The sequence below is a fragment of the Bison bison genome, unplaced genomic scaffold (genome assembly GCF_000754665.1).
Source record: "Bison bison bison isolate TAMUID 2011002044 unplaced genomic scaffold, Bison_UMD1.0 scf7180017864189, whole genome shotgun sequence".
In the NCBI taxonomy this organism is placed as follows: Eukaryota; Metazoa; Chordata; class Mammalia; order Artiodactyla; family Bovidae; genus Bison; species Bison bison.
The window spans coordinates 1,174,913-1,186,078 of NW_011494761.1; the positions used below are offsets into that span (position 1 = coordinate 1,174,913).

General features: G+C 37.3%; 1 protein-coding gene across 1 annotated transcript in view; it reads right to left on the bottom strand.

Moving 5' to 3' along the window:
* The window catches only part of MAN2A1 (mannosidase, alpha, class 2A, member 1), a 186,751-nt gene that overhangs the window by 87,122 nt on the left and 88,463 nt on the right, over positions 1 to 11,166 (bottom strand). Inside the window, exons 11-13 of the mRNA XM_010843792.1 lie at positions 9,453 to 9,635; positions 5,042 to 5,156; positions 3,875 to 3,942 (exon numbers count right to left, since the gene is read on the bottom strand). Of these exons, the coding sequence (XP_010842094.1) occupies positions 3,875 to 3,942; positions 5,042 to 5,156; positions 9,453 to 9,635 (366 nt within the window). The remainder of the gene's footprint in view (positions 1 to 3,874; positions 3,943 to 5,041; positions 5,157 to 9,452; positions 9,636 to 11,166) is intronic.

An 11,166-nucleotide genomic window follows, 5' to 3' on the forward strand; every position in this document is an offset into this window, starting at 1 on the left:
TTTATTAGGGACACAATATATTAAGAATTGCCATACAATCCCAAATTCATCAAAACATTACTTATATTAAGACAAAGAAAATGTTTTACAATTTTATAATAGATTTTTCTTTCAGTATCATTATCGTTTCATCCTAACAATGGCTTGGCTATATGAAAGCTTTTAAGACTTTAGCAAGACTAAACTTAAGACATAAATTTTCTTTTCAAATTAATCCCTTCTTTTTTTGTCAGCCAAAAGAGATGGTAAGTTTCTTTAGTATTACTTTAGTGATATCTAAGATTGCCAGGAGAAATATCAATAACCTCAGATATGTAAATGATACCACCCTTATGGCAGAAAGTGAAGAAGAGCTAAAAAGCCTCTTGATGAAAGTGAAAGAGGAGAGTGAAAAGGCTGGCTTAAAGCTCAACATTCAGAAAACTAAGATCACGGCATCTAGTCCCATCACTTCATGGGAAATAGATGGGCAAACAGTGGAAACAGTGTCAGACTTTATTTTGGGGGGCTGCAAAATAATGGCAGATGGTGATTGCAGCCATGAAATTAAAAGACGCTTACTCCTTGGAAGAAAAGTTATGACCAACCTAGATAGCATATTCAAAAGCAGAGACATTACTTTGCCAACAAAGGCCTGTCTAGTCAAGGCTATGGTTTTTCCAGTAGTCATGTATGGATGTGAGAGTTGGACTGTGAAGAAAGCTGAGCACCAAAGAATTCATGCTTTTGAACTGTGGTGTTGGAGAAGACTCTTGAGAGTCCCCTGGACTGCAAGGAGATCCAACCAGTCCATTCTGAAGGTGATCAGCCCTGGGATTTCTTTGGAAGGAATGATGCTAAAGCTGAAACTCCAGGACTTTGGCCACCTCATGCCAAGAGTTGAGTCATTGGAAAAGACTCTGATGCTGGGAGGGATTGGGGGCAGGAGGAGAAGGGGTTGACAGAGGATGAGATGGCTGGATGGCATCACCTACTCTATGAATGTGAGTTTGAGCGAACTCCGGGAGTTGGTGATGGACAGGAAGGCCTGGAGTGCTGCAATTCATGGGGTCGCGAAGAGTCAGACACGACTGAGTGACTGAACTGAACTGAACTGAAGTATTGCTGAAATGTACTCTTGCTTGACGGTGTGGCCTAAATCTGCTGTGAGTCCCTGCGCACGGAAGAGGTGTAGTCAGCGAAGGCTGTAGTCTGTGTGTAGCCAAACTCAGCTTGACTAGCAACTGTAGAACTTCTGCAAGCACTGTGATCCTATTTATTTTAAAATACCTTTAATAAAGTGTACCTAGTGAAAATAATGCATTACACTTCACAATTAGTCTTTTATTCTAAAACTTATAAGAGGTGATACTCAATTTCTCAATTTAGATAGTAAAAACTTATATTACCAAACTATGAGGTGGCAAAAATACACAGAAGAACTGTACAAAAAAAAAGATCTTCACAACCCAGTTGATCATGATGGTGTGATCACTCACCTAGAGCCAGACATCCTGGAATGTGAAGTGGGCCTAAGCGGAGCATCACTACGAACAAAGCTAGTGTTTGTAGTGTAGGTGATGGAATTCCAGTTGAGCTATTTCAAATCCTAAAAGAAGATACTGTGAAAATTCTGCACTCAATATGCCAGCAAATTTGGAAAACTCAGCAGTGGCCACAGGACTGGAAAAGGTCAGTTTTCATTCCAATCCCAAAGAAAGGCAATGCCAAAGAATGCTCAAACTACCGCACAATTGCACTCATCTCACACGCTAGCAAAGTAATGCTCAAAATTTTCCAAGCCAGGCTTCAGCAATATGTGAACTGTGAACTTCCAGATGTTCAAGCAGGTTTTAGAAAAGGCAGAGGAACCAGCGATCAAATTGCCAACATCCGCTGGATCATGGAAAAAGCAAGAGAATTCCAGAAAAACATCTATTTCTGCTTCATTGACTGTGTCAAAGTCTTTGACTGTGTGGATCACAATAAACTGTGGAAAATTCTGAAAGAGATGGGAATACCAGACCACCTGATCTGCCTCTTGAGAAACCTGTATGCAGGTCAGGAAGCAACAGTTAGAACTGGACATGGAACAACAGACCAGTTCAAAATAGGAAAAGGCGGATGTCAAGGCTGTATATTGTCACCCTGCTTATTAACTTATATGCAGAGTACATCATGAGAAATGCTGGGCTGGATGAAGCACAAGCTGGAATCGAGACTGCTGGGAGAAATACCAATAACCTCAGATATGCAGATGATACCACCCTTATGGCAAAAAGAGAAGCAGAACTAAAGAGCCTCTTGATGAAAGTGAAAGAGGAGAGTAAAAAAGTTGGCTTAAAGCTCAACATTCAGAAAACTAAGATCATGGCATCCAATCCCATCACTTCATGGCAAATAATGGGGAAACAATGGAAACAGTGACAGACTTTATTTTTTGGGGGCTCCAAAATCACTGCAGATGGTGACTGCAGCCATGAAATTAAAAGACACTTACTCCTTCAAAAGACAGTTATGATCAAACTAGACAGCACATTAAAAAGCAGAGACATTACTTTGCCAACAAAGATCCATCTAGCCAAGGCTATGATTTTTCCAGTAGTCATGTATGGAGGTGAGAGTTGGACCATAAAGAAAGCTGAGCACGGAAGAACTGATGGTTTTGAACTGCGGTGCTGGAGAAGACTCCTGAGAGTCCCTTGGACTGCAAGGAGATCCAACAAGTCCATCCTAAAGGAGATCAGTCCTGAATCTTCACTGGAAGGACTGATGTTGAAGCTGAAACTCCAATACTTTGGCCACCTGATGTGAAGAGCTGACTCATTTGAAAAGACCCTGATGCTGGGAAAGATTGAAGGCAGGAGAAGATGGTTGGATGGCATCACTGACTCAATGGACATTAGTTTGAGTAAACCCCAGGAGTTGGTGATGGACAGGGAGGCCTGGCGTGCTGCAGCTCAAGGGGTCACAAAGAGTTGGACACGACTGAGCAACTGAACTGAACTGATAACGTGTATCTGGGTACTGACTGATTGATACTTGGGGTCAATTAAAAACAGATAACTTGGTTAAATAATTGTCAATAAAAACATAAAATGTTTTTTGTAAATCTAAATGAAACGTCCCATTTTTAGGTTGACTGAGCACCTTTCCCATTTAAAGATAAATCTACAGTGTGAAAATGAGGCAGTTTTACAAGCACAATGATAGTTATGTAGTAAACAATTTAAGTAGGAACACTTTTCTTCTAATAGTAATTATATATCTTCTTCCATTTTAAAATACATGATCAGAGATTAATGAAAACAAGGTAAGTAAATAGAAAGTTAATTAAGAAAGAATATACTCTAAAAAATAATCAATATTATTTAAATATAAGGTAATTTTTTAATAAAGCTACATATTTACCATCCCACATTAAGCCTCTGCTAAGAGCTACTCTCACAGTTGTGTGGCTGTCCGTGTCCCAGCCAAGCACTGTTAGCTGTCATCTCTGAACATGACACCACCCGGCATCCGTGGTGGCTCCAGGGCAGAAGTTCACCTGCCACGCAGGAGACACAGGTTCCACCCCGGGTGGGGAAGATCCCTGCAGCAGGGCATGGCAACCCACTCCAGGATTCTTTCCTGGGAATCTCACAGACAGAGGGGCCTGGCAGGCTACAGTTTATGGGGTTGCAAAGAGTTGGTCATGACTGAAGCAACTCAGTACACACAGGCATGACACAGCCATGGGAGAAAAATCCATTCTTCAAACAGATGTTTTAAATTAATAAGCTGATTAAATGAAATACTGCCTTAAAATATATGCTGGATCCAGAGCAAAACCATGAAAATCCAAAAAGTCAAATCACAGAAGTGGTCAAAGTTTATGAGAAGTAACGCTATTTACCTTGGCTCTGCGCTCAGACTTATTACATTTTTTTGTGGCAGAGAACTTTGCGTTCTTTGTTTCAAATCCTAGAAAAATGAACAGAAGTTTTTATTTTACTTTTAAAAAAGTTTCCAAATTAGCTGTGTAATAATACCTTGAAGAAAACATGAAAAGGGCACAGTAGAAAAGAAAAAACAAGCCTCTTTCCAGCTACACAAAGTCCATCCAAGTTCAAAGTAAACCAACCTTGTGTCTATGAACATGTGCTGTGGGTTTAGACTTTACGCACAGCATATGTTACGGGGACTAGACTGCATATCGTGTTCTAATTAGTAACCAAACAAATCACAGTTCTAGCGACAATTCTGCAGAAAGTTTTACTATGTTCCTTTTGTGTCACATGCCTCATATCTTTAGAAACATAAGTTTGACAAATAAAAACCAATTTTTAAATATCTGAGTTACTAAGTAGAAGTGTAAAAAGGATTGCAATAAGAAATTTTTTGAACCCTTGGTCCTTGCTGCAGATACCAAGCTCCTCCTCTCAGGGCATGGTCTGTTTTACCTACTCATCTGACCCTAGCGAGCTAAGGCATACATCATTCCGTTTTACAGAGGATCAAGGGCTCACAGATGTAACGCCCTCAGCCCCTGCAGAGGGGCAGGGGTGAGACTAATAGCTAATCTCTCAGCTCCTCAGTCACTGCTCTTACGTCTCAACACTGCCCAGAGCGCTGCTTGGACTCATTGGGAAATCAGAAGAAAATTTAGGATCATTGAAATGGAAATGCAGCAAGAACAGGTTCAGGATTTACGGCAGTGCACGTATCAAGGAGCTGTTTATTAAAGCTAAGGAAAATAAGGAGTATAAAGTCTAGTTACCTTACAATATCATCTTAAGTGTTCTAAAAGTCTGAATTTTTCACACACTTTGAAATAAGTTCATTATTTTATTTTTCATGCTTAGATTTTGTGGGAAAATACACACCATAAATCAAAGAGACACATTTACAGGAAAAAAGAACACAGGTAATTTATATAAAGCGATACAAATTATTTCAAATAATTTACAGAGAAATAATTATATTTCAATGCCTCTTTTTATTAAGCTTCCCACTCCCTTTCCCAATCCAGGAAGAAAAGAATCACTCATTTTGATTATGAAAATAGAAGATATTAACTAACCATTTCTAGGAAGGTATCCGAAGAATAAGAGTCGTATGAGTGTTTGTCCTTCAAAATAAGCAGCAGTGCAGAATGTCCAATTATCTTCTTTAAATTCATCAGTGAATGAAAGAGTCTGTGAACCAAAAATTTTACTCATCTGAGAAGTGATTCAAACATCAGTATACAGTAGTTTCACAGCGATCAGACTTGTTGCCAAGGGAGAGGGGAGGGGCAGACTGGGAGCCTGGCATTAGTGGAGGCAAACCATTACACACAGGACAGATGAACAAGGCCCTACTGCACAGCTCAGCGTATCCTGTGATTCGCCACAATGGAAAGGAAAACTAAAAATACGTGTATAATGGAATCACTGCCATGTGGTGGAAATTAACACACTGTACATCAACTAATCTGTACACAACATTTTCAGTTGTTTTATTTATGGCCAAACCACCATCATCTTCATCCTGTATTCAAACTAAAACCTATCATAAACTATGATGAATCTCTGCTCTGAATGAAGTACTTAGGGGAAAAAGTTAATCAGAAGGTATCACTGGTAAGGATTCATTTCAGTAGCAAACCTTCTGGATACAGTTGAAACACATAAACTTATCCACACTACTTATATTCTCCATGAACATCATACTAAATAATAACAATAGCCAGCACGATGACCCCAATAGCTCTAAAGCATTCTACCAACAGCAATGAGCTGACGTTTCACTTTAGAAAAATCTTGAACAAGCACTGAAATAACAACAAAAGAAGACATAAGATTAACTCTCATTCGCAAGAAAATTCAATCAGCATACACACTTCAAAGAATTTAAACTCCTAAAGAGTTAGAATAGATATTTTGTTGAATTTAGTTTCATGTTCTTGTTCAAAAAAATTAGAAAAAAGTTTCTCACAGATCAGATAACAAACTTGTCTTTGTTCTTGTTCTATTTCTTTGTCACTGAAATTCTTAACTGTATTCAAACTGTGCGGTTCTGTCTGAGGAACAAAAGAGATGCTTATGAATCGACTGATTCAAGTTCAAATCTAAAATATAATCTTGGAACATTACCAGCTATTGGTGAAGCACTATACGTTGGAAAAAACGTGCCTTCCCCCGCCAAAGTCCCATCTTGTTTCTTCAAAGATTTAGAGAGCAGGTATCCCTAAGTAAACTCATGATGGAGAAGCTGGTGGAGAAACTGTTATAGCCATGCTTTCAATCAACCCTCAGATGTTTATAGAGGGATTATATTATCTTCCCCAACACAGAAAGCAATTTTGGATCTATGTGTTAAAATATTTTTGTTGATATTCAACAACAACAAATAACTGTACAAGAATTAGATAACTTCAAAGATGTAAGTGATCATAATCAGCAAGTTATTAACTAAGTGCATTTACATAGTAAATCTGTAACCACAGTATTAAAATCTTATGGATTGGAGTTCAATCATCCAGCTAAATTTCTCATTCTATTCAAATATTTTACTAAATAATAGTGTTTTCATAAGACTAAAAGACCATATATATGAATGAACACAACTCAGTTACGAAAACAACAACTTCAATCTAAGTTTATTTTTATTATCTACATGGCTATCTTTATGAGGTTATCTGAACCTACAGAATAAGTCATGTTCTGCACCTGCTAAAATCTTATTCCTATTAGTGTTTTAATTAAAGAGTCCTAATTAAAGAGTCCTAATTAAACCGAATAAATGCCATGAATCAATGTTTGTGTCCTGAAGGCACATACGTAGTCTTCTTATGAGATGACCACTAAAGACAGTGCATTTCCCAAATACTTTCTCAAGATGTATAAAGCTATTTTGCTAAAAACAAAATAAAGCTAAACCCCAGTAAATAAGTTTGGGGAAAATTGGGGAAAACAAAATTTTATACATTTCAACATTTCATCAAAGTGGGATTAAAGTTTCCTCTGATTTCCCAATATACCCTTCTCATACTATGAAACAAGTTTAGCAAACGTCACCAAGGAGTCCGTTTTAGTTCGTTACCATTGCTGCTGTTTAAAGAGCTGTCATCACGTTTGTCATTCACTAGTTTAGACTACACGCTAGGAGCCTCGTTCTCACCCTCTGTTCATTCATTTCTCCTACCTACCTTTATTACAGTTTAGCCATTGGCAGAATTCTTAATCTCTCTGTAACTGACCTCATTACCATCCCTTCTTCACACAGTCCCAGGATTCACTTTTAAGCTAAACATCCAGCAAAACACTGCCTAGTCTAATTCATTTTTGATTTCATGATTTTTATGCCATAACTAGAAGTAACCTCCAAATATGCCATGATGTACACGTGCTCTCCAATTTATAATTACATAAACACTCAATCTGCTGGGAAGGCAGAAGAGAGGGCTCCCACGGCCTGAAGCTCTGACGCCCTGTGGAGCTGCCACACCTGAGCACAGCCTGGAAGCGTGGAGGCGGACGCATTCAGTTTCCAGGCACTACCACTAGCAGCCAAAGCCGGCACCTAGGGCCCACATTTGCTCACGGAGACATCTCCGCCAACATGTGAATAAACAGGAGTCAACAATCCAAGAACAAGAAATCACCCTATACTAGCTGCTCCTTTAGTTATAATTCTCTAACTTTTGTTTTGAAATTTCCTATTTAAAAGTGTGTGTGCTAATGACTTGATAATTGTTTATGGCTTTTCAATGAAGCATGAAGGGCTGACAAAGCAGATTTACACATGTCAAGTACAATGAGAATTACTGTGTCTTTTTTCTCTAAGATGCAATTTTCTATTGGAATGCTTTCATAAGTTAAAAGCAACACCAAATACATGGAAGAACTAACGGCAGGCCTTCTGGAGAGGTCATAAGACAGAAAATATTCTGTACAAAAGCCCCATGACCTGCACCCTAATCCCTTTCAGTATGGCAGCCAGGGAGAGAGCAGTCAGTAGGAGGAGGAGGACTCTCCGTGTCGTCCTAGGAGCTCTGCTCTGGCCTGACTCCCAGCAGCTTCACTTTTAAACTCTTGAGAAACCAAGAAAACAGAAACAGGTGAAAAGAAAAATGGAGTACCTGACCTTACTTTCAGAAACACTTTCTGTGGAAGCAATAACATCATTATCATCCAGTAAGTAACTTCCACTTTAAGCTCAGCTTAAACTCAGAACAATGCCAGGTATATCTGCCACAAGAAAACTGAGAAGATATTTAAGGTACTACCTTGAATATATTTTTTAAGACTTAAGGCAACTAATGGAACCTCCAGAATATTTGTTACCAAGTTTTCTGAAAGGCAGTCAAAATATTATAACTACAAATCTAGTTAACACTATTACAATTAGTAGTATCCGCTGTACAACAGTTTTTTAAGAATGACTTTATGTGCTATGTACATTTTCTACCTATGAGAATATCTATAAAAAGAGATTCACTTTTTAAATCTAAGAAAATCAGATTTTTAATGATTTTAAAATATTATCAAAGAGTAATCTGGAAGAAATACTAAACTACGGTGAAACAATAGGCAAAACTCCTCCTCCAATGTCAGAATCTCACCTGCATGGATCCTAACGAATGATAGCCTCAACTCTGGTATGATGATGGAAATCTCACTATTACAAAAGGTTACGCTTATTGGGAAGCACAGTTTACAAATTGCCCCGCTATTCTGAGCCAAAGCCAGTAATCACTGTTTCTGATCTGCAATATGAAAATAATGGAATTCTACCCCCTCATTCATCTAACAGACCATCTAAGAGCTGAAGATGGCTTTGATGTCAATACTCAGACCATCCCTTATCACCCCAATTCTTTGTATCATCTATAATATGACAAGCTTTCTCAGTTCTTCTACTTCCTGGCTATTCTTCTAAACATAGTGTTTTTTGTCAGTGCCCCTGTTAAAAAATGAGGTATCCAAGAGTAAATGGATATGATAGGATAGAATTAAATAGCTATATAATGAAATGGAGCTCTGCATGGCCCTGGATTATAGCTGTGATTTACTTGATACCAAATCCTTGGGCAAGAAGGCAGCCTCAATTACCACACTCTACTTGGGGAAAAGCGGGGTCAGTTTTGTAACAATGTTTTACTACTCCATTTACACAAAGGCACTACCATGCAAAGCTGGGAAGGCCAGCACTTTTTGTCACGAGATTTCTTTAAAAAATGATGGTTGTGAATACTGATGGTTTTTCTATAGCAACACTTATAAGAGATGTGATTATTAAAATCTTCATCAAAGATAAGCATTTTGGGTTGTCAGCATAACTGAAAATGTTTCTTGGCATGACATATGTATCTTTGAAATTGGTTTGATTTAGTGTGCTTTCCTTCAATAAAAATTCAGTATTACAATTAAAAAAATTCATCAAAAGATAAACGCTTATGACCCCAAATTTTAAAAGATTTTAAGTTCACTTTTCAGTAATTACATTACCTGGTACCATAATCCACAACCACCCAATCTTTTGCAGTTCCTGTGATAGCATCATGATGTTGAAATAGTCCCAAATTTCGTCTTGCTTCTGTCAGCATCACATAATGGGATGATGAAAGAAATTTACTTATCTTGTACTGCTTAGCTTGTTTCATGGCGAAATAGTAAAGAATTTCAGCAGCCCTAATTGCATAAAACAGTCATTAATTTTTATTTCAAAACAAACATTTTAATTTACTACCTAAAAGAGGTATCAATGATACATTCTCAAACTTAAAAAGAAATCCATGATTTCAGTATGATCAATTTATAAGACAAATATTGATAATAAACATTTCTATAAAACCACCAAGGTATACACCTAATACATCTAAATTCTTAAGCATCAAAGAACACCATGTCTCAGTGATACAAGGGGAAGAAGTGAGTATCTGTTGGCCGCAAGACACGTCCATTTCCGTGTAACGTATGAAAGCAGCAGGAACTAGGTAAGTGTGTCTGTCCTTCCTTCTCCACAGTGCAGACATACACCGTGAACTTCACCAGAAGGCCACTGACTCTCACACGTACAGTGGAGGAGACGGTGGGGAAATGCGTGGCCCCATGAGCATTAGACTAACAGCAAAGGAGAGGAAATGGAAGGCGGCCTGACAGCTCAGGGACAGGAGTCAGTCTAACAGGTGAATGACAACACAGGCCAGCTACAGAGAATTTAGCAATATAACCTGAAGGGTGATAAATCATACACTGGCATTCCTCACTTATTTTAAAAAGAATAAAAATACTTTAGCTTAAGAATAGTTTTGAGCAAGAATATGAGAGTTTATAACTTTCACCTTTAAATTTTTCCATCCAAGGATATGGTTCAGGATAGGTTTCTGAAAGGTTCTTTAAAAAGAGACACAGCTTGATGGAGTGAAAAATATAAGAAGGATCTTTATGACAAACGTTAGGATGATGGAGAGAAAAATCAAGGCAGCATGAAAATGTAGCAAGATATCAGGAAAAAAGAAGAGATTTAAACTGCTCTTTTTAAAAAAGAATTCCTTTGAATTTTTGAAGACACTAAATAATCTCTACTTTTTAAAAACAGATAAAAATTTAATATCCACTTCTTAAAATTACAAGCCTTCTTGACGGCATGAGACTCCCTCTCCTGGAATTAAGAAGACTATAAGTATGTAGGCAGACATATCCAGAGCAAACGCACTGAAGAGCACATATACGTATAAATATTCCAAAATATTAAACAAGTGGATTTGAAGAATATTTTCTTTTTTGTACTTTTGTAATTTATACACTTATTTTTACAAATAAGTTGAGGATCAAATATAATTTTTCACACAATAAACTTAGTTTCAAATAAATTAATTATATTTTGAAATTCAAATTACTGTATGGCTTATTGTTTTATTTTAACGCAGGAGAATTTTCAAAATACATTACCAGTAGTAATATATTCAAGTAGCACCTTAAATAAGTTCAATAAAATAAGACTGAACTAATACTCATAACTTTTTGCCACCAAAAAATACTTGACACTTAAAAAAATTATGCAGTGGCCCCAAAGAATTTCTACATTATTTAGTACTTGCTCTGTTCTTATCATAGATAGTTTAGAATAACGTAACAGATAACCAATATTCTATTGGTTAATGATGCAGAAATATCTATAATATACAAATATTTTTTTGTTATAAATATAATAATATAC